Source organism: Camelina sativa, chromosome 12, assembly GCF_030686135.1.
Source record: "Camelina sativa cultivar CO46 ecotype springtype chromosome 12, ASM3068613v1".
In the NCBI taxonomy this organism is placed as follows: Eukaryota; Viridiplantae; Streptophyta; class Magnoliopsida; order Brassicales; family Brassicaceae; genus Camelina; species Camelina sativa.
In genome coordinates this window covers 13,713,499-13,739,198 of record NC_141891.1, presented here as the reverse complement: position 1 = coordinate 13,739,198, position 25,700 = coordinate 13,713,499, and the positions used below count along the sequence as shown (strand labels likewise).

Sequence of the window (25,700 nt, the reverse complement as noted above, 5' to 3'; positions counted from 1 at the left end):
GAGGGAATTCGTCCTTATTGGTCAGAAACTTCCTGCAAAGAGATGAGTGCATGACCATGGCTTATCTAAGCTAAGATCTCTAGATTCTATGTGATTTGGTGCTTATGTGGTTGTTTCTTTGAGTTCTCTATGATATTTCGTTGCTGTCTGGGCTGGGTTTGGCTTCTGGGAGTGCAAGGAGCGGATTGGAGAAGCTTGGAGGCGAGATTCGGAGTTTCTGATCGAGGGGAAATCGCTGCTCAGCATCGGTGTCGGTCGACACCAGTTGGGGTGTCGGTCGACACCAACGCGAGGACGGCTCGGGACTTTAGCGAGTGTCGAACGATGCCATGTGGAGGTGTCGGTCGACGCAAACTAGGGTTTTCGGGAGTGTCGGGCAGGGTGTCAGTCGACACCAGTTTGGTGTCGGTCGACACCAGATAGTCAGTGTCGATCGACACCATCTGGTGTCGGTCGACACCCCTTGTTCAGTTACGATGGACGTTGCATGCTATGTATATTGCCTGGTTTGTTTTATTGATTGTTGTTTGTGGCATGTAGAGATCTTATTGCTTGTGTGTATAGCCCAGTAGATGGGAGGATTACCTCACTGAGTGTTTATCAAATACTCATGCATCTCAATTTGTGTTTGTGGTGCAGGTAAAGGCAAAGTGTGATCGTGGAATCAAAGGCAATGAAGAGGAGGATGTTCTAGGGACTCGATTGGATGTTGTCTGGCATTTGCTAGGGTGCTAGAGTTGAGTCATTAGAAACATTGCTAGGTTGCTGGTTTCATGTTTCTTGTTGTTTGGTATTGAGATATTGCCTTGCTATAACATTGGTTTATTATTGGTTTATTATTGGATATTGATTATGTTATTCCGTTGTTGAATGTGTTGTGGTTAGGTGGCTAGTGGGTATGGGACCACTAGCTGTAGTTTATTTTAATATATTATATTTATTATTTATTATTTAAAAAAATAAAGGTCGGTTGTTTCATAAATCATCCAACAATTAATACAATAGCCCTAATTCCTCCTTGTTCTTGAGCAAAACCCTATCTTGTTTTCGAAGAGATTTTGATTCCCTTTTAATTCTTAACTTTGATCGAGTTTCTTGAGAGATTTCTTTATTGAATTTGCTTCCCTTTTCAAACAAATTCATTGTGTGAAACCCATATTATACAGTTGTTTATATAGTTTTGTTGTCTTTCATGTGTCGGTGCTAGGGTTTTGAGCATGTGTGTCGGTGCTAGGGTTTTCGAGTCGAGGAGGAGTGTCGGTAGACACTGGGAGGCTGTGTCGGTCGACACCAACCATTTCAGCAGGCGGCTGATACTTGTTTATCATGGTTTGTTGTGTTGTTTGTTGATTGTTTAACATCGGATTCTCAGTTTTGTGTGTGTATAGCCCAGTAGATGGGAGAATTACCTTACTTAGTGTTTATGACAATACTCATGCATCTCAATTTGTGTTGGTGGTGCAGGTAAAGGCAAAGTGAGATCATGGAATCAAGGCAATGAAGAGGAAGATGTTCTAGAGGCTTGGTTGTTTGTTCTATATTGTTGTTAGATTACTAGAATGGATTGTACTGGTCTAGAACGGTTGTTTAGGATGTTATCTCATTGCTTTATGACTCTGTTGGTTATTGGTATCGAATTCATTGGTTATTGGTTATTATTTCTGTGGAGTTTCTGGTTTAATGTTATTGTTTATTTCCATTGTATGTTGATTGTGGTTAGGATGTTAGTGAGTATGTCATCACTAGTTTAATAATATATTAAAAACAAAAAATGGGTGAGGTCGTTTCAGTTTGGTATCAGAGCCCTTATGTTTCTAGATACGGGTTCACTAGGCTTTGTGCTGTTGATATTGTGGATTTATATCCTTTGATTGATTATGTGAGTTAGTCAATTTTGTGTGGTATGAAGTCCTAGAACATCCTCTTTGAGCCTTCAATGTGATTCCACGGTAAATTGTGTTTTTGTGTATGGTTTAGATTGTTTGCTTAGCCTTCTGTTGTGCAGATGGTTAGAGGTGGTGCTGTTGCGGGACACGGACGTGGTCGTGGACGCGGATGTGGTTATGGTAGGGGCAGAGGTCTAGCGGTTAGTGACACCGTGGATTAAACGGTGACAGTATAGGGAGTCGGCAAGTCGCAGGCATTCCAGGAGGGGTCTGTGAGTGTGGCCGGTGGTGGTGTCGATAGGACCATAGGCGCTGATGGAGTCAGTGTGGATGGTGTCGGTGTCGGATTAGCCAGTGGTATTCGAGTTCTGGGTGTTGGAGTTTCAGTAGGTGGAGTCACTGGTGGAGGTATTGACCTAGCGGACTTGTTGGCGCAGTTGTTAGAGCGGTTGTCGGGAGTTGTACCGGAACAGGCTCAGGCGGTTCCACCTGTAGCGGCAGAGTTGTAGCAGCCAGTGGCTGCCGGTGCAGGAGCACACTCTCTGTATGTCAGCATGCTGAGGGAGATGAGGGTGGTACCAACCCTACTGTAACTGATGTGTAGAGGACGAGGCTGGAATGCAACTTTTAGTCTCTCAGATGTCCTCAGGATTACTGGGTGGACATAGGGGTCCACTAACTCATAGATGATGCTCACTTGTGGTGGAGGTTAGTGGCTGCCAAGAGGGTGCAGAGGGAGATGATTTGGGTTGATTTCGTGGAAGAGTTCAACCGCAAGTATTTTCCTCGTGAAGCACTAGACCGGTTGGAGGTGCAGTTCTTGCAGTTGTCTCAGGGGACTTGGACTGTGCATGAGTTAGACATGGAGTTCAGTCAGCTTATGAGGTATGGGTGTCGGGCGATGGAGTCCGAGAAGGCACAGGTCAAGAGGTTCATGAGGATCCTTCGTAATGATTTGAGGGTTCACTGCAGAGGACGGAGCTATGCTATGAGTGCGGAGGTGGTGGAGACCGCAACGGAGATCGAATAGGATATCCGGGCACATGCTGTGACAGTTTCCAGCGGTCCAGCTAAGAGAGGCTCAACATCCTGGAGGTTTTGGCAAGAGCGGTAAGCCTGTGCAGGGAACCAAGAAAAAATGGAAAGCTATGCAGAAGCCGAGTGGTGCAAAGTGCTACGGATGTGATAGCATGGACCATAAGGTGGCGAGCTGTCCCTAAAGAAATGCTACGACGGCAGCTCAGATGACAGTTCGTGTATGTTATTACTGTAGGGAGCATGGGTATCACAACTTTTTCGAGTAGATAAGTCGTGAAGCACACTGCCAAGGGATCACGACTTTTTCGAGGAGATAAGAACCTACGATCGACCATGCAAGGACGGAATGTGTCCTTTCTCACTCTTTTCATTAGTTATTTGTTTTCTACTTTTTTTGTTCTCATTCAAGATCATAAGCTAAACTTGATTATCTAGCTAATTTCGAAGATGACCTATTAATTTTCTTTGTGAATTAACGCATGCATGCGCAAATTATGTAGATCTGCATAACAACCTCCAAGCGATCCTTCGAAGCATGAACCTATTGATGGAGGAACGGAGGAAATTGGATATGCATGGTAATATCTCAAAATTCCTTATTTTTTTAGAAAAAAATTAAAACTAAAAAAGGAAAATATACTAATATCTAAAAAAATTACAAAAAAAAAAAAAATCTACCAATTCTTCAAGAATTCTTTAAGTTTTGAAATGATGTAACCATTTTTTTTCTTCGAAATTTCTCAATAATTGCTCAAAAATTCTTTACAACATATGTTATCGTTTAGACTCATAGTTAAACACCTAAAGAAAATATTACGTTAATGCTAGACACTGCTGCTCAAATTTCAAACCCAAGAAATTTGTAGCAAATTTTACAAAAAAAAAATATTCTGTTAAAAAGTTTATTTCTTCAGTTATGTTAGTTCTTCTAGCTAAACAGAAACATTAATTAGCAAACCATATAAAAAAAAGAATGTAACAAACTAAAAGATTAAGTGAATAAGTTACGCAGCATTTGAAGCTTATCTCGTCTACAAGATTATTAGCGTGCGCAACAACATTTGTGCAGTACCTATAACACATCGGAAATATTTTCTCTAGCGTTCACAATTTCATCCGCAATTATAGCTTTTGCAAATGAACTAGATAAATAAAAAAAAAAGTAAAGTAAAAGCTCGCAAAATGAAATTAAGATGAGAGATGATGTTGATTAAAATGGGATTATATTGCCGAAACGTGATCATTTTAGGTAGGTTTTTTACAAAAATACGAAAGAATCTATGATCATCATTTCCGGTAAATTGTTTGAAACTTGATCGGATGTGGTTTACAATGACTGTGTAAGCAATATTATTTCTTCCTAAATCGTGTGTTAAGTTGTACTCACCAGCACATTGCCTTAAGAATTACTGTTTTCAGAATTGTATAGAATTTATTTTTTTAAACATTAGCGTTATCTCTAATTCTTATTATTTTCCATTTGTGAGTAGTGAATTTCAAAACATCCACTTTTTTTAGTGGGAGCGGTTTAGTGATAATTGACTACTGGAAAAGTTACTGATCACATGTATTCTGGTTTATATCTTTTTTTTTTTAAATTACATTGATTAATCAAAGAGAAATATGATCAGGAGCTAAATATATACCAGCAAAAGTTTTCTGATTATAAATTACATTATACTTTTAATGTTATTTTCATATTTTGGATAATTGTAAGGAACATAATATATAGAGCTAAAACACTTAAATGTATCGATTCATTTCAAATAATATTACTATCAGGGCCGGCCTACCCATAAAGCAGGCAAAGCAGCTGCTTTAGGCCATACCATATAAACAATATTTTAGGGACATATGTTGAAGAGATTAGATAGACCAGTTGGCTTTGTATCCTGCAATTATGTGGTAAGACTTGGGTTTGAGTCTTCACTTTGCTGGCTTTTATACAGTTTTTTTTTCGCTTACTTTCATTTACATGATTTTGTTTTCCTTTTTCTTTTTTGTTGGAATAGTCAAACATTTTAAAATTAATTTACTACTTTTTGGTTTAATTTCTGTTTTTAACAATAAAGTCTACAAATATTTGATTTAACTTGACTACTATATATTATGATATTTAATTTCTTCAAACAAAACTAAAATTTAGAAATTATATACAAGAACATCCATCATTGCTGCTTGTAAGCTTTTGTTTTTTCAATTACTTCTTCTCCTTGATCTTTATATTATTATAAAAATATTATTAACTATTTTGGATTAGTAATAATGTATATCGAGAGAGATATCGTCGAAGAACTCGGTTATGAATACTAATCAATGAATTTGCTGCGATAAAAGTTAGAAAAGTTAAATTTTTAGATTGTTTTACATCATTAAAGTATTCAATAGTTTTTTTCTATATTTTTAGTTATATTTTACTATTGTAATGAAAAAAATATATTAGCTTTTAGAAACCAAATTATTTAACTATGCTTTAGGCCACCAAAATTCAAAGACCGGCCTGATTACTATACTAAGACTCTATATATGACAGAATCTTTGGAGGTCATCCAATTTTATCATTATTGATTATATGACAGAATCTTTGGAGGTCATCCAATTTTATCATTATTTATTAGCACACGGTTTTCTCGAATTGAAATTTACACATGCAGTAAATTAGTTGCTTTAGTAGTACATTTGCTCTCACATCAAAAGGATACGAGCATTTTCAAAAAGTTTCTTAAAAGAACATTTTGAATTTTTTTTAACATCTCGTGGAAAATTAGTTGTTTTAAGAGAATTTGTTAAAAATGCCCCTTTTGATATATCCCTTTTCAAAAATACCCTCTTTTCTGGCCATTTTTATTTATGCCCTCTTTTAATTTTTAATGACCAATTTTACCCTTAGATGAAAATTATTTTATTCAATAAAAAGAAAAACAAAATTTTCCCGCCAAAAAATTTCCGACATATTTTCCCGCCAAAAATTTTTCGAAAAAATTTTCCCGCCAAAAGTTTTTTTGTCAAAAAAATTTTGATAAAAAATTTTGAAAAAAAAATTTTCCCACCAAAAAAAATTTACAAGGTGTTTATAAGGCTTTTATAAGGTTTCTACCTTATAAAAGCCTTATAAACACCTTGTAAAGGCTTTTACAATATTTTTTAAAGAGTTTTAAAAGGTTTTTTAAACAACTTGTAAACGCTTTTACAAGATTTTTAAAAAGTTTTTAAAAGGTTTTAAAAGGTTTTTAAAAGGTTTTTAAAAGGTTTTCAAATGGTTTTTAAAAGGATTTTTAAAAGGTTTTTAAACACCTTCTAAACGCTTTTACAATGTTTTTAAAAACCTTGTAAAAGTTTTTATAAGATTTTTAAAAGGGTTTTAAAAGGTTTTTAAAAGCATTTACAAGGTTTTTAAAAGCGTTTATAATGTGTTTAAAAACCTTTTAAAAACATTGTAAACGCTTTTAAAAGTTTTTTAAAAGCATTTACAAGGTTTTTAAAAGGTATAAATTTCAATATTTTTGGCAGGAAAATTTTTCGATTTTGGCGGGAAAAATTTTTTTTTGGCGGAAAAATATTTTCGATTTTGATGACTGTACATTCTTGCTGTCACTCAATAAAAGGTAATTTAGTCATTTTGTATATAAAGAGGGGTAGTTTTAAAAATGGTCAACATGAAGGGGTATTTTTAAAAAGAGATATGGAAAAAGGTGCATTTTTTAAAATGCCCCTTGTTTTAATATCTTCAAATTTATAGAAACCTAATAAAAAGAGTATAACTTTTACTCCCTCCGTTTCACAAAGAGTGTCATTCTGGAGAAATTTTTTTGTTTCACAAAAAATGTGATTTTACATTTTCAATGAGTGTTTTAATGTTAAATTTTCTTTTTTACCCTTAAATCCAAAGCTATTTTCATTGAACTTAGATCATTAATTACTTATTAAATAGGAGCAAACATGTATAATTCAAACTTTTCTTAATTTGTGTGAAATGTGTCAAAATAACACTATTTGTGAAACAGAGAGAGTATATATCTGTCTCTCTCTCTTCTCATTTGTTGCATTGGATAACACATTTTTTATATCTAAAAGCTAACTAGATTCATATAGTTAACTGGAACACATACAACTATCAACAAAAACATACATTTAATTTGGACGGATGTCACGGATCGCGTATTTGAAAGTTCCTTCTAAATACATATGTTGGACGTTATACTCGTGTTTTACATAATTTGATGGTGTTACTTGTCCAACACTACTTAGCACACTTCAAATACTTTAACTTCTCGTGAATTTGGAACATGGCTTCCATCTACAAGTTGCCATGACGATCTCACAACAACATAGATTCATCAATTATCAAATAGTATATATATATGGTTGAAAAAAAAAACAAATGGGATACTCTTCTAGTCGACTAGTCCAAAGAAAATGAAAGATACTTTTTCTTATGGGTTGTCACCTTTTAGATATATCGGGAAAGCCATATGGTTTCAAAGTGGACAATTTTTGGAATATATTTCTTAGAATAAATAAAGCATGCAGCTGATGAATGCTTAGAACATCTACAGTGGCAATTTCTCTTAAGAATTATGTCAATTAAAAATTAAAAAGTAATGATAAAGAAACACAAAAATTGAAAAATGTTTCTTCTCTCAACACCGTGAGAATCGATTCTCAGACATGTGTCTGTTTGTAATAAAATATTTTTTTCAAATTTATTATTTAAATATATTATAATATTTTAAAAATTAAAATATATTATTTTGAGCAACAAATGAGTGTTGCTGCGATGCAGATGGTCTTAGAAACTTAAGAGTACAAATTTTATCTTCCTTTTTACGAAGTCAAAAAATATTACAAATGTATTCAACAAAACTAAAGTGAAAGGACAAAAATTAATGGTTTGTATCATCACCTTATTGTTCATCCTAAAACTTCTAAGGAATATAATGACAGTATAAGCATTATAAACTCTTATAGAAGGTTAACAAATTATGGAAGAAAATAAATATTCTGTTAAGTGTAATAAGATAAAATAGAATGATGCAAAACGAAGAACACAAAGCGAAAACCACTATCCTGTTAAGGAAAGCGTGGAGAAAATACTATACAATTTATGGAACCTTGCTAAAAAAGATATAGCGATTAGGAACTGCATTTTCTTAAGTAGTTAAATTGATACAAACGTAACCATTTGTGTTAGTCTTACGAATAATGAATAAAATCCCACTAGCTAGTTAAAAATAGACCCAGCTGACAAATCTTAAGAAATAATAATCGACATAATAAAATCAACTAGATTAAGATCCATGCTATAGCACGGGTTGAAATTCATTTTATTATGTTACTGTTTTTAAAAGTTTTTTTGGATAAAACATTATACAATAAAATCATATGCTAAATATGAAGGCTTGAAAAAATTACCTATTTTGTAAGTTTTATATTGTTAATGATTTTAGATAATTACTCGTGCTATAACACTGGTTAAATTTTATTTCGTAATCTATCTTATAACACACTATTTAACTTGTAACCAATCAATTTATCAATTTCGTATTCTATCTTTGGTTAACGTTGTGGTCTATCGATAAAATCTGTGGAAAATAAATTTGTAATATTGCGTTTAAAATTTTTTGGAAACAACGTGACATAGAACTAAAATCTTCCAAAAATACAGTTTAGAATATCCATGATTTTATTTGTTACCACTAATATATCAATTATCAATTTGGAATATGCTTAATATTTAGGTGTAACCATTAATATTAATATATAGACTAATCTATAACCTATCTATAACATATTTGTAACCATTTGTAATAATATTTAGGTGTAACCATTAATATTAATATATAGACTAATCTATAACCTATCTATAACATATTTGTAACCACTTGTAACCATTTATTAAAAATATAAAATCTACAAAAACTATAATGTGTACTTCCCTTTTATTAAAAATGGATTAAAGTGACTCTGTATAACTATATTCCGTACCAAAACCAATTACTAAAAAAAAAACAAAAAAGAGAGAGTATAAACTCGGGTTGGATTGCCGGATGCAATCTTATGTTGTAGAAGGCCATCCCTTTTGGTTAAATTCGGTCTTTGCTGATGAGATAGTGTAGTCCTCTGTTATGTGCTTTTGAGTTTCAACTCTTAGGGTTTTTTTGGTATAGGCCTAATTTTACATAGGTGCTAAGAGCATCATCAGTGGAGTACCTCTCTTAAGTTACTCTTATATTAATTAATCATATAATTAATATTAATTTAAGTAAAGCAATCCTAAGAGTATTTTTGCAAAATCCTTCATTTACTAGAGAACTCAAAGAAAATTACTCAGTCTTTTAAATAATAATTTTTTAATTTGTGTTTAGTAATTATCAATGGTAAAGTTTTTAATTCAAAGTTCTTAATTTGAACTTTTAAAAACTTGATTTACAAAAGAGAAAGAAGAAAAAGCTTGCACTTTAAGCAAGAAGAACTGGGATTTTTGGTAGAAAACAGAGTCTGAACCAAATGTTAAAGAGAGCCTTGCCATTATATCTTTGTATCCTTCTTGTCCGCTAAAGCTCATAATATCATTTTGGGCCCCAATACAGAGAGTAACCCACTGAATTACTCCAGTAATACTGGTCTAACGGTAGAACTGTAAATCGGGTAGAGAAGACAACTAATTCTCATAACTATGTAATGTTTCAGAGGTTTCATTAATATAATCCAACAGATGATCAAAAAAAAAAAAAACCTCGGGATTAAGGTGGGAAACAACGATCAAGCGATGTTTGAAAATTTTCCGGCGTCGATTGGTTCACCGGAATCGGGGTGTTGACGGCAAAGGTTGACTGGGAAATAAGGTTATCTTTTTATGACACGTTTATTCCAAGTGTATGTGACTGTATGTTAGACACGTGTGATGTCTTTGAGAATCTTTTTCTCTTGGGCTATAATTGGGCTTTTAAACTTTGTTTGGATCCTTAAATAATTCTCAGGATTAACGAACAGCACATGTTAATGTAACCAGCGTAACTTTAATGTTGGATTATATATCTCTCACTATATCCACCTATATTTTGAACCAAAAAAATAATTAAATTACGTATTCGTAAATCGTTGCAAGGGAAAATATCAAATCTTAATAAAATAACTAGATCTTAATCCGCAGTACACCGCGTGCATATAATTTCTATTATTATTTATATGTTATGTTGTATTTGTTTGTTAAATATTGGATGTTTTATAAATAGAGCAATAACTAATTTTTCCGGCTGTTTTTACGGCAAAATATTTATACTAATTTTTTAACCCGCAATATACTTCATGATTATTTGTTTGTTATATTTAGTTTGTTTTGTTTAGTATTTGAGATTCTATTTTGACTTTTAATTATTATAACAAAAAAATAACGGATCTAAATACATAATAAGTTCTTATACGCGGTGATTAAGGATGATTAAAGTCATATTGTTCCTAATGATTTAATTACTTTACACAATCTTAGTTAAATCAACTTGATTCTATATGTCAAATATATCTAATATTAATAGTGTTGAAAAATAATTAAATGAGGATTTAATCCGTGTTAGCACAAATTTAGTGATATTTTATTAATTCAAACATGTTCTCTTTACAACTCATCTACTATATAACCATATTATATTGTATTTAAACTTTTTTAAATTTTACATATTCGTAATATTTTAAAATTTTATTAAGTTTATATATATTAATTATAATATTTAAATAAATGTGAATCAAAGCTCACAAATATTGAAAAACAAAATGGAAATCAAATTGTTGTTTTCTTTGTTTGCAAATGACTCATAGATAGAAGGTGTGGTTAAATATATCATTTTGTTTCCATATTGATTTTGTTATAATTTTTTTTTAGTTAGAATGGAATGTAAAAATTTAGAAAAACAAAATCTGAAATAATGCTATTTTTGGAAAAATTTTAGGGGTTAATGTTGTAAATAAAAAATTTAAATAAGCAAAATAAAAAAGGCATAACACAAAATGTATTTCAAAAATGTTAATATAGATTATTAAAGCGGTTATAAGCATAACCCGATATTGTATAATAATAGTTGTTACAAGTTTTGTAGTCCACCAGGAAACAAAGGAGTCAATATTCAAATGTAAACTGATAACAATCATAGTATAGTTTTGAAAGATACTTGCTTCATGAGTACAAAAAGTTCCTTACGACATAGATTCCTTCTTCTTTCGACTTGATATATATGTAAGTTACTTACATATATATACATCTTTTTTGGTATGGATTTAAGATGATCGACCCTGAGAAATGGGAATTCGCAAATGAGAATTTTATACGAGATCAACCTCATCTTATGGAGAACATTATTCGAGAGAGTATTAAAGAGGAGAAGGCGAAGCAAGCAAAGGATCTAGAGGTTTGACTTCAACCTATAGGACTTTCGCAAATTATGATTTCGTTCGAAGTCAATCGCATCTAGTGAACAACATCCATAAGTTCTAGCTTATTAATTATCATTACCATTGAGGCATTGAAGTTCAAGTTTGTCAGTATTATCTTGCCATTGTTATCTTTGTTAGTTCAACAGTTGCTTTACGATCTTTCTGCTTTTTGTTTGAATCCATTAATAAGTTTTTCGGTTAAGCTCCTCGTCCGAACAAGATTAATGTTACATAGTAGTAGTCGTCTGCTACAATGAACTGTGTGGAACATACATGTGATAATAAACAGCTGAACCAGACCCAAAAATACTATAAACCGAAGACAACAAAACTGCCAAAACCTATTTTACAAGAAACTAAAACAGACTAAAGAGTTTTTAATCTTTGACTTTATCAACTTCTCTCTGAAGAAGTCAGATGTCCAAGCTGTTCTGTAATTGTATTTACATTCCTTGAGTTCCACCACGATTTCTCACTACGATCTTCAGCTTTATCCCGTTGCTCAGTTGAGCCAGGATTCTCTGAGAAGAACTGCTGCCAGAAAACATCATTCGCTCCTGCTACTGAAGGAGGAGGAGCAGCAACAGTCTTGTTCTGTTCTTTCGTAACATCGGGCTCAGAGTTCACGTCGATGATCCTTGGAGAAGGAGGAGACTTGGGACGTTTATCGATACTTAGCTGTATGCAAGAAAGAGGAGGGCTTTCTGGACAAGTAGACGAGTCATCCACATCAAGTGTCATCATGCTTCTTGTTTGTAACATACTCTCACAAGAATCCGATACAAGATTCTCCCAAATCGCTATTGATGACCCTAACTGTTCCACCTGATGCTCTGTTGTGTGTGAAGACGGGCTTGTCGAACCTTCCTCTCTCACAACAACATATGTTTGGTTCTCTTCCATCATCGATTCATCAGGCAAGAACCCAATCCTAGGGAACCTTCTTTTCCTCTCGTTTGGTTCGGGAACACACGGTGAGAGGTTCAAAGCAAGCCCTGGTTTTTCAAGTACTTGAGAAACAAACGAAACCATTGTTTTCTGACGCTTCTCCATGTGTTGTAACCGTTCTTTTAGTTCTTTAACTTGCATCTCAAACCCTTCTCGTTCCTCATCTTGTTTCTGTAACTCTTCAAGCAACCCTTCTTTCTCTTTTGTCAATCTCTCGATCTGATTCTTCATCCTCACTCTTTCTGAATCCGTCAAGAGATTTTGCTGAGCTTGAAGATTCGGTAAAGAGTGGCTATGAACAGGTTTGCGTCTATGAATGTTCTTCATAAGATGAGGTTGACCTCTCACAAAATCATCATTTGCGAACTCCCACTGTTCAGGATCAGCTTTTCTAAAACCCTACAATACGAAAACCCAAAACTAAACTAAACCAACCAAAGAAGATGACTGATTCAAGATCAAACACACAAAACACAAAAGACTTACATATGTGTTAAGCTGACGGATAAAGCTCGAGAAGTTATTGTGTTTAAAGAATCTCGGAAGAAGATCTCTAGAAAACTCCGGGGGATTCCAAACGATGAAACTCTTGTTACTCTGACTCCACGAGACAATCGAATCCGATGAAGAATCATCAACCATCTCATATGTTTTTGTAAGAAAAGGTGGGAGTGAGCTTGATGAACCTCCATGATTACTCTCATCCATCTCTAAAACACTTTCAAAATCTTTAAAAACTTTCAACTCCTTGATTCAATCTACTGCCAAACAAAAAAACAGAGCAAGAGAGACTCTTTATATCAGCTATAAGCTTCAAGAACCAAAGATTAAAGCTTTTCAAGTCAATAACTTTAGTACACAGAAACTAGAGTTAAGGACTCAAAGAACTGTCACTAGTTTCGATCAAAATTGGATAAGATTCAAAACCCAAAATTCCCTTAAAAAAAAAAGAAAGCTTCGAACTTAAAACAAAAAAACACCAAAACCTCACCACTGTTTCTCAAAATGAAGCTAAAAGCTTCTAAGAAGCCCTTAAAACCATAAACCCCTTTAAAATTCAACGAATCTAGAAACCCTTTTAACATTAAATCTCTCACTTAATCAGATACATAAAAAAGGAACAACCTTTATATTTGCTTCTGGAACCCTCTCTGCTTCTCGAACACAAAGAAAGAAAAAAAGAAAAGCTTCTCTCGACTTGTGTGGGTATTTATTTAAGTAAATCAAACAGAGAATAATATCAAACAGAAACGATTTGTCTTCTTATGTGTACCTCTCTCTTTAACATTATTGCTGCTGAAATATCAAAGTTTATCTGTGGAGAGAAGACCGTAGAAAAGTAAACGAGTCGATTGACCCGGTGGGAGCAGCTGCTGCAGATTTACGAAGAAGATTCGTCAAACCTTTCTTCGTTTTTTATTTGAACTACGCAGAAGAAAGAATTAGTGAGAGATTATATAAATTTTCTGGGGATTTGTGAGTTTTTTTAGTCAGGAATTTTTTTTTTAGCTTTTGATTTGATTAAGTGTTCGAATCAGAACAGAACAGCTGTTTCGTTGTTTTTGCTAAGATTGGGTTTGGTCGAATTTTTTATTTACTATTATTATTATTTCTTTATATCAAAATCACCCCATGAGATGATGATAGAGCTGTTTTTAGCATATAACTTTTTTTTTTTAAGTATATAAAATGTGAATTAGTCAATGAATAACAGAAAACAAAAAAATCATTTAGAGATCTTGTTTGTTTGTGGTAATGTAGAAACATTTATGACCGTGAGAAAAAAAAAATTAGTTGTTATCTTTTGGAATTTATAAATAAAATTAATAAAAAAGTCTTGTTTTTTTGGACGGCACGAAACGAAATCGAAAGGTCCACTTTGAATATTCTATTGTGAATTTTGTGATGGCATTTCGTAGAGATATCATGCATGCCTTCTTTTTGTTTAATTAAACGTCTGAAAATTCTTTATTGTTAATTTTGATGAATATCTATCTAATAATTATCATGAAACATACTACTTAGTTTCATGGTAAAACAAATAGGAGAGGATATGTAAAATAGTTTTTATGTGGTCGTACCTACGTTGTCGATATACCAATTTTGGCATAGTAATCTGCAGTTGTACTGTTGTACACCACTTAATTCAATTTCTTGTTTACATAAGGAGCATTTGCAAAAATAGAATTTTCTACATTTTCCTCGTCGAACCGGATTGATAACATCACAATATTCTTTTACATGAACACTGCCACAGGTGTAATCTAACGTTTGACATGAATTTAAAATCCTCTTTCAGGTGATATACATGTTCGTGAAAAATATACATGTTCAATTAAAGCTCTCTAACTTGCAACGACGTGATGAAGAGGATGTGCTTGAATTTGCAAAAGAAAAAAAAAAACAACAACAAAATTATTAGATTTTGCAAAAAGATATAAAAAATGGTATTTTTGTAAAAGGATTTTTAAAAACGTATTCTTGCAAAGATATAAAAAAAGGTATAGAAAAAATGTAGAAAATTCTATTTTTGCAAATGCTCCTTATGTAAACAAGAAATTGAATTAAGTCTGTATGATCATTTGTTTAGTTTAACGCTACTGTATAAGAAAAAAGACGGAGATTGAACTTGAATTTCAAGTATCACCTAGATTTTAAAGTATCACCTGAAAGAGGATTTTAAATTCATGTCAAACGTTAGATTACACCTGTGGCAGTGTTCATGTAAAAGAATATTATGATGTTATCAATCCGGTTCGACGAGGAAAATATTAATATTTCTCCAAATAATGAATACGTATGTGCTTAGTTCACTGTCCCCAGTCAACGGTATATTCTAAAATTCTGATAAGAAAAAATGAATTTTTTTTTTCAATTAAATAAGACAATAACTATTTAAAAAAAAAAAACTCAATTGTCTAATAAAACTATAATAGTAAAAGAAAAAAAAGAAAAGAAAAACTCAGTTCTAAATTCAGGAGTAAATTGCTTCTAGAAATCGTAGATAACCAGCATGCAATCGGAATTACATGTAAAAGAAAATTAAATTATGTAACATTTATATGTAATGTGATTTATTATTGGTTTTGCTATCCAGTAATGTTGTTTACATGGAACTAAATGAAATTGTTTGATAATGTAATATTGTTTCAACTTTGGGGGCCGACTATTTGTTTGGTCGAACGAAGTGTGTCCTTCATACTCAAGTCATATCATGTGTACACAAATTTGACATATTAATTACGTAACGTGTGTTGGTTAGTATATAACATAAATAAATAAGTCTAATTTAACACCAAATATATAGAGAGAGACATAAAGGCAAGTAGTACTACTACAAAATATTAAGTGTCGGATAATATATAAAAGGCATGTGTGTGTAAAGTACACAAGACACACAAACTGTTGTTCATTACTATAAGAAACTTGGAATCAAAGATGCAAATATATAGATTACACGAACATCATAGGTATGTGCAGTTCTATAATAGTAGTGGTACGAATATTTATTGGTTGGGTAACAGATGGTATGAATGTGGTAGTATGATAATGTCAAAGAGTAGCTTATTTATTCAAATTGCTTTAATACTTTTATAGACTAATCAACAAAAAAAAAAGAAGAAATTAATGGAAAAGAAAGAGCAAACGAGTGATCACGAGCAATGACAAGTTGATGGGAAGCAGATCGAGAGCATCACGTGACCCACACCCGATTTAACGGTTATGATTAAATATTACTACTAAAAACGATTTGTGGTCTCTCTAACAAAGTTGAAAGGTGACATGTCACATTCCTCAAAGAAGATGCCGCAATCTCTGCCACGTATATTGGAGTCGACAATAATTTTAATTAACTAGTACTGTAAATTAGTTTTTCTAAATCTAGATTAGAAATTAACATAATACTCCTATTTTTTTTTATTCTTTAATTCATAGTTCCTGGCTCTTAGATGTGGATAGTTGGAAAATGCTGTCAATAAATAATAATAGAAGCTAGATTTATTATCTACAAAAATAGACATTTATAAAAGATAACTTATAAAAGCAGCTTGATATTCTTGACTTTTATAAAAAAAAATTGAACTCTATTTCTCCATAACAATGTACACCAAACGACGTCGTTTGCGGTGGAAACACACATTTTCATATTTTTCCTGCTTTATTCCAAACAAAAAAAAAAAGCCTGAGCACGTGTTAACACATACGAATCATACGATGCATCCTTGTAAATTACAATATACTTTAAGGGTAACTTCGTCTTTTCAAATATCTACCTTTACCTTTTTTTTTTTTTTTTTTTAATTCAACCCTGCCTAAGTGCTTCTTCATTTATTACTTACTCCGTTACTCGTCACCAGACCAGAAAAACAAAAAATAAAAACTTAAAACAAGAGAAATCGTCAAAAAAAAAAAAAAAACATAAAGCGCGAGTTTTTTTTTGTTTTGTCTTTTCTACGACGAGCTCTAAAGATTAGAAGAAGTAGAAACGACGCTGTTCTTTTTTTTTTTTCTCTCCAATAATCCGGCGGTGATCCTAAAAAATGACGTCGGGGACAAGAACGCCGACATGGAAAGAGAGAGAGAACAACAAACGGCGAGAGAGGAGAAGACGCGCGATTGCGGCTAAGATCTTCGCAGGGCTAAGGATTCATGGAAATTTCAAGCTACCTAAACACTGCGACAACAACGAAGTCCTCAAAGCCTTATGCAATGAAGCTGGCTGGACTGTTGAAGACGACGGAACTACTTACCGCAAGGTAAACCCCAAACCCCCTAAACAAAAACTCGATTTTATTGAAATATTATTATCGATTTTTTAGATTTTTTTAAAAGGTTTTACTTGTTTAAGACTTGTGAATAGATCTGAGCGTTAGTTTTTTTTTTTTTGGGGAGAAATATAAAAAAATGGACGGTTGTGATTTAATATTTGACCGGGTTTAGTAAAAAGTCATTGCAAACGTCAGATCGAAACCGTTCCGGTGAACTGAAACAAAAGCATGAATATGTCTCTTAAGATTCGCTGATGCTGCTGCTTGCTTCGACACTCTCTGTTTCACTTTCAGATGGGGAATTTACTTGCTTAATGACCAATTTACCCTTACCTAATCACACAGTCTAACAGAATTTTTCAGGGTGTTTTCGTCATTTTAGGTCTTTCTTTTTGTGTTTTTCTTTGGTCATTTACAAAACCTTTTCTTTGCTTTATGTGAATTTTTTTTTTTTTAACTTTAGGACACGTCTGTTTCACGAAACTGCTGTTTGGTAATGGGTTGGATTCCTTGTAGTACATACAACGATCGAGGGTGACTTTTCTTTTTTCTTCTTGCCCACATGGATTTTTTTTCCTTTTCAGACTGACGCTTTCTCTGAAATTCCAATTTTGCTTTTCTTTCTTGAATCATACTGTATAAATTTTCTCGAAAAAACTTTTTCTTTATTTGCTTACATTCACACTTACACTAATAAAGTAGGATCCATTTTGTTACATTAACTCCCTCAAGTCAAAATAAGACCCAATAGTATGTGTATTAGTGTATAGAAAATAGACTAAAATAAAGATTTTGGATTCTTGACTCGTGTGATCAAATAGTTTCCATGAGTGTTTATTATTATTATTGTTGGTTAAAATACACTGTATTAATATTAATTGTGCTAATTCTTGTTTTTAACCAGTCAATGGTGAGACTGGGGAAATGATTTCCCTTTTGCCAACATCTAATGATGATGTTTTGATTTTGCTTGTGTGGGGATAAAATAAATTGGAATTATTTCATTGTTTGACCATTAAATGCCAAATAAAATCATTGTTATTTCTTTTAACCTTTTTTTTTTTTGTTACCTTAGTTGCATTTGGATTTTTGCAATTATCAATTATAGTGTCATCTTGTTCGTTGCTCACCAGCTTTTTGGCATTTCGTAAAAATGGCAAAAGAATAAAAGAAACAATTTTAAACTCTCTTTTATTGACAAAAAGAAAAACTCTCTTTTATTTAGAGAGATTCTCGATCCATTAGCAAAGATTGTTCTACGACCACTTATATAGCACCAAAGAAAATCATTGTTCTTTACGCTTTTTCCTGCTTAGGTGCATTTTGATTTTCAATCATAGTGTTATCTTGTTCATGCTCAACAGCTCGGCAGCTCTTACATTTTTGTGACAACGATAAAAACATTCTATGCTCTCTTTTATGTAAAATAATCCATTAGCAAAGATTGTTCTTTTGACCATTATAAACCAAACATAATCATTGTTCTCTACTTTCTTTTTTTTCTTGGTGCATTTAGATTTTCAATTATCAATCATAATGTCTCTTTTTGTTTGTTGGCTTGTTGCTCACCAGCTTTTGCATTATGTAAAAAGAAAGACACATCTTAAACTAATCCACTAGCAGAAGATTTATAGGGTCTTTTATGAAAATCTTTGCTTGAAATGGATTGTTCTGGTTATATGTTTGTGCTATTTCTTACGTTTTGCGTACACTCTTGTGTAGGGATGCAAACCAATGGATCGAATGGAACTCATGAATGGTTCTACTTCAGCGAGTCCATGTTCATCGTATCAACATAGCCCTCGTGCTTCTTACAATCCAAGCCCTTCATCTTCATCATTCCCTAGTCCTACTAACCCATTTGGTGATGCTAACTCGCTAATCCCCTGGCTCAAGAACCTCTCTTCAAACTCACCTTCCAAGCTTCCATTCTTCCATGGAAACTCGATAAGCGCTCCTGTGACTCCGCCATTGGCTCGAAGTCCTACTCGTGATCAAGTAACCATCCCTGACTCTGGATGGCTCTCTGGAATGCAAACTCCACAGAGCGGACCGTCTTCTCCTACGTTCAGCTTAGTTTCAAGAAACCCGTTTTTCGACAAAGAGGCTTTTAAAATGGGGGATTGTAACTCACCAATGTGGACTCCAGGACAAAGTGGGAACTGCTCTCCTGCTATTCCAGCTGGTGTTGATCAGAACTCTGATGTGCCAATGGCTGATGGAATGGCGGCTGAGTTTGCCTTTGGTTGTAACGCAACCACTGTGATAGGAATGGTGAAGCCTTGGGAAGGTGAAAGGATACATGGAGAATGTGTTTCGGATGATTTAGAACTTACACTTGGAAACTCAAGAACCAGATGATGATTTCAGAGAACAATTAAATGTCGTTTATTGTCATCATCAATCAAACTCTCTTATCATAATAGTTCTTTTTCATCGTTTTAATTGGTCTGTTTTTTTTTTTAAGTGTGATGTTGAAAGGTGATTGAGAGGAAAAAAATAGAGAGATAAGAAAGAAAAAGAAAAAAAAAAGGACATTTTGAGCTCTGTTTTTTACTTTTTTTTTGGGTTGGCTTTTTGACTAAAGTTATAGTTAGAATCTATTTTATCACTGGAAGCTTTTTTTTTTTGTTTAATTATTAGTGGAGATTCGATTTGAGATTAGTGTGATGTTGTTATTATAATCGACTTCATATAAAATAATGAAGCCAAATTGGACTTTCAACCATTGTGAACGTGAGAAAAAAATATCAGTAAATCTATCGTTGAAATTGTGTATTTATCATTGATATCAGTAAGATAAAGAAAACTGGATTGCGTTGAAAGACCGGAGATATGCCCAAAAGAAGTCGTACGTAACCCAATAGAAAAAGTGAAAAGTCAACGAACAATTACGAGTACATGTGATTGATCTTATTAATTAATTAACACACGTAAAACGCCACAATATGGTATGTATGGATTCCATTTATACAATTCCTACGCAATTGCACGAACATATGTCGGTAGATTGCTTAGTGGATCCAATTTAAATGTCCAGTTCCTTAACTGGCTAAAGATTTGGCCCATTTATACAGATGATATTATTACAGAGTACGTAAAAAAAGGGTTTATTAACAAACGGGACAGAACCCTTTATAAGTTGTCTCTCTCGAAATTTTGATAAAGATACCTCCAGACACCAGAGCAAGAGTTGTGTGTAGAATCGTTTGTAACGTAAGTTCTCTTTGATAGTTTAATTCCTTTTCCATTCAATCTCAAAGTAGATTCATTCAAGTAAAAGAGGAGATTAATATAACTAGGGTCGCCGTCTTCGTCGCCTATTTAGGGTTTTCCGTCGCGGGAACGATTCATTTGTCTATAGATTGTTCATATATCCCTCCAAAGCTTCTCATGATCTTTAAATAGTTCAATATGTTAATTATTGTCTTTTGGTAGATGTGTACGTCTTTAACCCGATTCTTCTATCATTTTATGCTACCTTTGTTATTCCTCTCGATTCTCGACCTTTGGATTTTGAAAATTGGTATATATTTTATTCGAGGCGTTTTGTTATGATTTTCTGTTTGTTGAATTCTTTTGTTTTTTTTTTGTAACTCTTTCCGAATTCTTGTCTGTGTGGCTACGAAAGATTTGTCGTGTTAGATGAAATTTCCGTTACGGTTTCTATGAGTAAAAAAGGGTATATGTACTTGTTTATTCCCTGTTTGTAAATTTAGTTTGGGTTGTTTTATAAATTTTGTATGTTTTGCAGAATGATAACTGCATTGTCATGGATACCAAAAGGGGCTGCAAAGGCTATACCCGATCGTGCTAAGCTTCCTTCTAAGGAAGAAATCGAAAAGCTCAAAGAGAGTTGTAAAATTTTCAATAAAGAAGAAGAAGAAGAGAATGGTGAAGTTGCTCATGCGAAAGCCGTGGCAGAAGAGTTTGGGAAGTCATCGAAAAGCAAGAGTGCTTCTCCTTCGATGGAGGTTGATGATGGTTTGAAAGAACTCGATATGGATAATTACGATGAAGAGGATGATGGTAAGTTAAAGCTTATTATATTTTCAGATCTCAATTTTCGTTTTCATTAATTCATTTTGTAATTTTATTTTTATTTTGTGTTTTAAACACAGGAATTGAAATTTTTAGTTCCGGGCTTGGGGATCTTTACTATAAGAGTAACGAGATGGATCCATATCTCAAGAGAAATAATGTATATAAGTCCCTATATATCACTATTTCTTTTCCATGGAAAATTAATGTAATGTGTACGTATATTTTGCACAGACTTAAGTCACTAACATCTATGTTTTTCTAGGATCATGATGATGACTCGGATGATGATTCAAAAATCTTACCAACCGATTTAATGATTGTCTGCGCTAGGAGCGACAGCGACAACAAAGAAACCAACTGTATTGACGTTAGTCAATTTATTTCAACATTCTATTTATTTATTTATTTTACTGCGCAGATCCGCATGAAACTTATATGAATGTATGACTAGGTTTATGTATTCGAGGAAACATCGGTTGGTTCTCCAAATATGTATAGTCATCAAAACATAATCGTACCAGCGATTCCGTTGTGTACTGCTTGGCTTGATTGTCCACTTAAAGGAGGAGAAAAAGGTTAGTAATTTGTATCCCTAAAAGTTTTTTAATAAAACAAATCCTTGGATTCTTCATTCTTGCTATACATGTGTTACACATTATATGAATCTTTTGTGTTTCTTATTGGTAGGCAATTTCGTAGCTGTTGGTTCGGATGATACGCCAATAATAGAGATATGGGATCTTGACGTTGTATGTAAACTGTCTCTTTGCATATTTTTATCAATCATATGATGAGAGACTATATTCTAGTTTAAATTGATGATATATATAATGCTATAGAGGTTCGAGGTGCTACCTTGTGTACAACTAGGAGGACAAAACGAGGAAGGGGTGAGTGTATATATATGTACATTTTATCGTAGCGACAGTGGTGAATACTATATTCAATTTGGTTGAGGTGCAACAAAAAATGTACCAAATGTAACCGTTATTTTTTGATTTCCCGTCTTGTCTTAGAACTACAAAGAAGGTAGCCATACTGAACCAGTTCTTGGTCTTGCTTGGAATAAGGAGTTTCGGTATGTCCAGGTCTGAATCTATTTCTTCCAAAAAATGCTTTTTTAGATGTGGATCTGATTTTATTTATTTTACTCCAAAAAAATAAACAGGAATATACTTGCTAGTGCTAGTGCCGACACAAAAGTCAAAGTTTGGGATGTCGCTACCGGAACATGCAAGATTACAATGGATCATCACACAGATAAGGTATAGACAATAATAACTATCATTTCCTTACTCTTTGTTGAGAACCAACTCATATGAATTCACTCATCTCCGTAGACTCAAGCTTGTGATATACTGAGGATCAATCTCTTTTAAAAAGCTCCTAATTCAGCCATCTACATACACTCGGTTATATTCCTTAGTCAAATGGTATTAATTATCATGGTTTGTTGTTTGTATGGTTCGCAGGTTCAAGCGGTTGCGTGGAACCATTATGCTCCAGAAGTGCTTCTCAGTGGGTCCTTTGATCAAACTGTTGTATTGGTAACTGTTTTTTGTTCGATGGTTTATTTTCGTGTGTTTTCCCCCAGTCTTTTCCTTTAGACAATGATCATTAATATTGGTAACTGTAGAAAGACGGAAGACAACCTTCACATTCGGGTGTCAAATGGTCTGTCATGTCCGATGTCGAAAGTTTAGCCTGGGATCCTCATAGTGAACACACCTTTGTGGTGCGTTACACTTTAATTCTTTAATTAGTTCATTTATACAATGTGGCGGTTATAAGACATATTTTTCTTTTGTTTCCCTTCTTTATATATAGGTAAGTCTCGAAAATGGAACTGTAAAGGGTTTTGATGTACGCCAAGCCTCAAATTCAAACCCGAGTTTCACTCTCAATGGACATGATAAAGCAGCCACTTCCGTCTCATACAACATTTCAGCGCCTAATGTAAGCGACTCTTTCCCCTATTTGTTTCCATTCGAAAAATCTGACTAACTACTATTTTGTGTGGAACAAAAAAAAAATACTACAAAATTAATATTGGTTAAGAACTTAAGATTAAAACAAATCACAAATACTAAATTTTGGCTTATAAGTCTTGTACTTGTTATTTATTATGTGTGTCTTACTTGTTCTCACCATTTTGGAGCAGCTTTTGGCAACGGCATCTATGGACAAAACAGTAAAGCTTTGGGATCTTTCAAACAATGAGCCTTCATGCATTGCCACACACAAACCAAATGCTGTAAGAACCAATAATCAAACATTTTTTTTTAAGAAAAAGACATTGTTTTCCATTTATTAACTTGTTTTTGTAAAAATTTGTATGTATTGACTAAAAAATTTGAAATCTCACAGGGAAGTTTATTTTCCATTGCCTTCTCTGCCGACAATCCATTCTTACTCGCTATGGGTGGCGTAAAGGGGACGTTAAAAGTTTGGGATACACTTTCGGACACTAATGTCTCCAATAGATACGGAACCAGACCTGTCCGACCGTGAACGTCCAGCTAAGCTATGATTGGTCGTCACATTCGAACACTTTTATGTCTTTAACCAAAATTTTGTAGTAGTTTCTTTTTTTTTCATTAAGTTTTTTTTTTTGTCCTCTGGATTTATTATTGATTGCAAATTACGAGAACTATTACATATATAACTACCATAGACAATTCCTTCCGACCCTATTAGATTCACTGCATATATTCTCCTTCTTGCTCCATACTCTCTCTTGATCCATGCTCCTGATGAACACCTCATTCTCTATATTCACCTTCAGTTGTATGTAGAATCACGGCAAACGGCGATAATTGCGCATCATTAGAGATCATCTGTAAATTTGCCTCCATTAATCTACACAATTAATAAATCGCATTATCGGGGTTCGAACTCCAGAATAATGAACCCTAGACCAACCACTGAACCAATTATCGCCTTTTTTCATTAAAGTTAATTTATTTTTATTTTTCTTATGTAATAATAATGGCTATTATAATTTCTGGGTCAATGTTTAATCATAACAAAAGCCCATATATTTAGAGTTTATTGCACCTACACCTAGCCATGAGATCAAATAACCAGATCCGTCGGATATCCGGATCTGGATCCGATATCCGATCCGAAAAACTGGATATCCGGTAAAACGGATCTGGATACAGATCTTATATTTGTATATCCGGCCAGATACGGATACGGATCCGGATACTAAATCATATCGGAGCAGATATCCAGATCCGCCAATACATACCATATAATTTATATTATATATTATATATATGTATATTTGTCATTCACCTAACGTAGGAAGAGACACATGTGTATATAGAACATAGTTGAGAGGATAATTGATTGCCTCTGCCGATGTGAGACCTTCCAATTCCCACTTCCTTTGTCATTTACTAATCCCACATCGATTGGAAGAGAAAAACAGCTTCCACTTCTTCTCTATAAATAACCTCACAGCCCTATTCTCATTTTTTCACTATCTTATGCTTATTGGGTTTTCAAATAAAAGCCCATATAACAAAATAAACCAGTTATCGGATAACCGGTGGATAACCAAAATTTTAATGGTTAATCGTGAACTGGATATCCGGTATTCTGGAGCTAGATTCGGAGAGTGAAATTGTGTATCTGGCCGGATCGGATACGGATCCGGATACCATCAAAAAGGTCGGATATCCGGCTCCGGCCCTGATCTATCCACACCCACTAAGGTGGAAAATCTTTCATCTAAACCTATTTTTTGCTATTGGTATACTTTTGCATTACTTTTCTAGCATACAGTACTTCATAATTTTGGACACTATTACCCATGGTATGTAATGTAACTAAAAGAATTTTACTTTTTTAAAAAAGTTATGTTGTATTCTCCTCTCTCTCTCTCTCTCTCTTTTCCCTCTTTCTTTTATCTTTCTAGTCATTTGTGTAATTATGATTAAAAAGTTATATATATTTACAATAAATTATGATTACATTTTTCTACTTTTTAAGATGTATTTTGCTATATTTTAGGTGAATAAGTTATATATTATCCACTTTTAGCCAAACATGTGTTCATCGACAAGTGGATGGTAAATTGTGGTATAGTTTATCGATACTTATTTAGATAGTTATTAACTTATTATCAAAAAATTATTTGTTCATTTTTATATAATATATTTGAATATATATTTTCTACATTTTAAGAGATATATTGCTATATTTTTTTTTGAACTAGTATATTATACACTGTCCATTTTTAGTTGAACATTTGTTCAGTAATAAGTGAATGACCATTTACAGTAAGTTGTGTTTAATGTAACTGGTAATCCACTTTCAACTTTTTAATTGAACTTTTATTTGATGAAATAAGTTTTGTCCATTACAAAATGTAGAAATACTTGAATAATACCACTCAATGAATTTTACTATTGTTTACATCAAAACATTTTTGTTTTATTTTTTTGATAAACATCCAAGCATATCCACCAAAATATGACCACATGGATATCTAATCAAGGTGTTCAAGTCCATATATATCCATGTGGTCATCCACTTATTAGTGAACAAATGTTCAACTAAAAATGGACAGTTATATTTA

At 33.3% G+C, this 25,700-nt stretch overlaps 3 protein-coding genes and 1 long non-coding RNA gene across 7 annotated transcripts; 3 read left to right on the top strand and 1 right to left on the bottom strand.

Moving 5' to 3' along the window:
• Nucleotides 1–637: 637 nt before the first annotated feature.
• LOC147930493 (uncharacterized) lies at nt 638–1,598 on the top strand. Its single transcript, XR_015574350.1, has 3 exons — nt 638–736; nt 1,208–1,329; nt 1,465–1,598. It is a non-coding gene; the product is annotated as an uncharacterized LOC147930493 (long non-coding RNA).
• A 9,919-nt stretch (nt 1,599–11,517) lies between these two features.
• On the bottom strand, nt 11,518–13,882 carry LOC104731690 (heat stress transcription factor A-4a). 4 transcript variants are annotated; one of them, XM_010451152.3, is made up of 3 exons: nt 13,573–13,882; nt 12,786–13,060; nt 11,518–12,698 (listed from the first exon to the last, which is right to left on the bottom strand). In XM_010451152.3, the coding sequence occupies exons 2-3, from the start codon at nt 13,005–13,007 to the stop codon at nt 11,745–11,747; spliced, it is 1,176 nt and encodes a 391-aa protein (XP_010449454.1). In that variant the 5' UTR covers nt 13,008–13,060; nt 13,573–13,882; the 3' UTR covers nt 11,518–11,744. The 4 variants fall into 4 exon arrangements, with proteins under 4 accessions (XP_010449454.1, XP_010449456.1, XP_010449453.1 ...); XM_010451154.3 differs by having other exon boundaries at nt 12,786–13,057; nt 13,573–13,847; XM_010451151.2 differs by having other exon boundaries at nt 13,425–13,791.
• Nucleotides 13,883–16,630: 2,748 nt separating this feature from the next.
• On the top strand, nt 16,631–19,679 carry LOC104731689 (BES1/BZR1 homolog protein 3). The gene is made up of 2 exons (XM_010451150.2): nt 16,631–17,056; nt 18,791–19,679. Exons 1-2 carry the CDS (start codon nt 16,841–16,843, stop codon nt 19,427–19,429), a joined length of 855 nt encoding a protein of 284 aa, XP_010449452.1. The 5' UTR covers nt 16,631–16,840; the 3' UTR covers nt 19,430–19,679.
• A 484-nt stretch (nt 19,680–20,163) lies between these two features.
• On the top strand, nt 20,164–23,803 carry LOC104731688 (uncharacterized). The gene is made up of 14 exons (XM_019233912.2): nt 20,164–20,284; nt 20,823–21,097; nt 21,190–21,269; nt 21,375–21,479; nt 21,564–21,687; nt 21,800–21,861; nt 21,952–22,002; nt 22,129–22,190; nt 22,281–22,377; nt 22,585–22,659; nt 22,749–22,847; nt 22,940–23,068; nt 23,274–23,366; nt 23,480–23,803. The coding sequence occupies exons 2-14, from the start codon at nt 20,824–20,826 to the stop codon at nt 23,621–23,623; spliced, it is 1,395 nt and encodes a 464-aa protein (XP_019089457.1). The 5' UTR covers nt 20,164–20,284; nt 20,823; the 3' UTR covers nt 23,624–23,803.
• Nucleotides 23,804–25,700: the final 1,897 nt, after the last annotated feature.

Bases quoted from the DNA above. Each gene is read 5' to 3' on its own strand.
- LOC104731690 (XM_010451152.3), bottom strand. From the start codon at position 13,007: ATGGATGAGAGTAATCATGGAGGTTCATCAAGCTCACTCCCACCTTTT. The intron at 12,699-12,785 runs GTAAGTCTTTTG...TTCGTATTGTAG, and splicing joins TCCGTCAGCTTAACACATAT to GGTTTTAGAAAAGCTGATCC.
- LOC104731689 (XM_010451150.2), top strand. From the start codon at position 16,841: ATGACGTCGGGGACAAGAACGCCGACATGGAAAGAGAGAGAGAACAAC. The intron at 17,057-18,790 runs GTAAACCCCAAA...ACTCTTGTGTAG, and splicing joins ACGGAACTACTTACCGCAAG to GGATGCAAACCAATGGATCG.
- LOC104731688 (XM_019233912.2), top strand. From the start codon at position 20,824: ATGATAACTGCATTGTCATGGATACCAAAAGGGGCTGCAAAGGCTATA. The intron at 21,862-21,951 runs GTATGTAAACTG...ATAATGCTATAG, and splicing joins AGATATGGGATCTTGACGTT to AGGTTCGAGGTGCTACCTTG. The intron at 22,848-22,939 runs GTGCGTTACACT...CTTTATATATAG, and splicing joins ATAGTGAACACACCTTTGTG to GTAAGTCTCGAAAATGGAAC.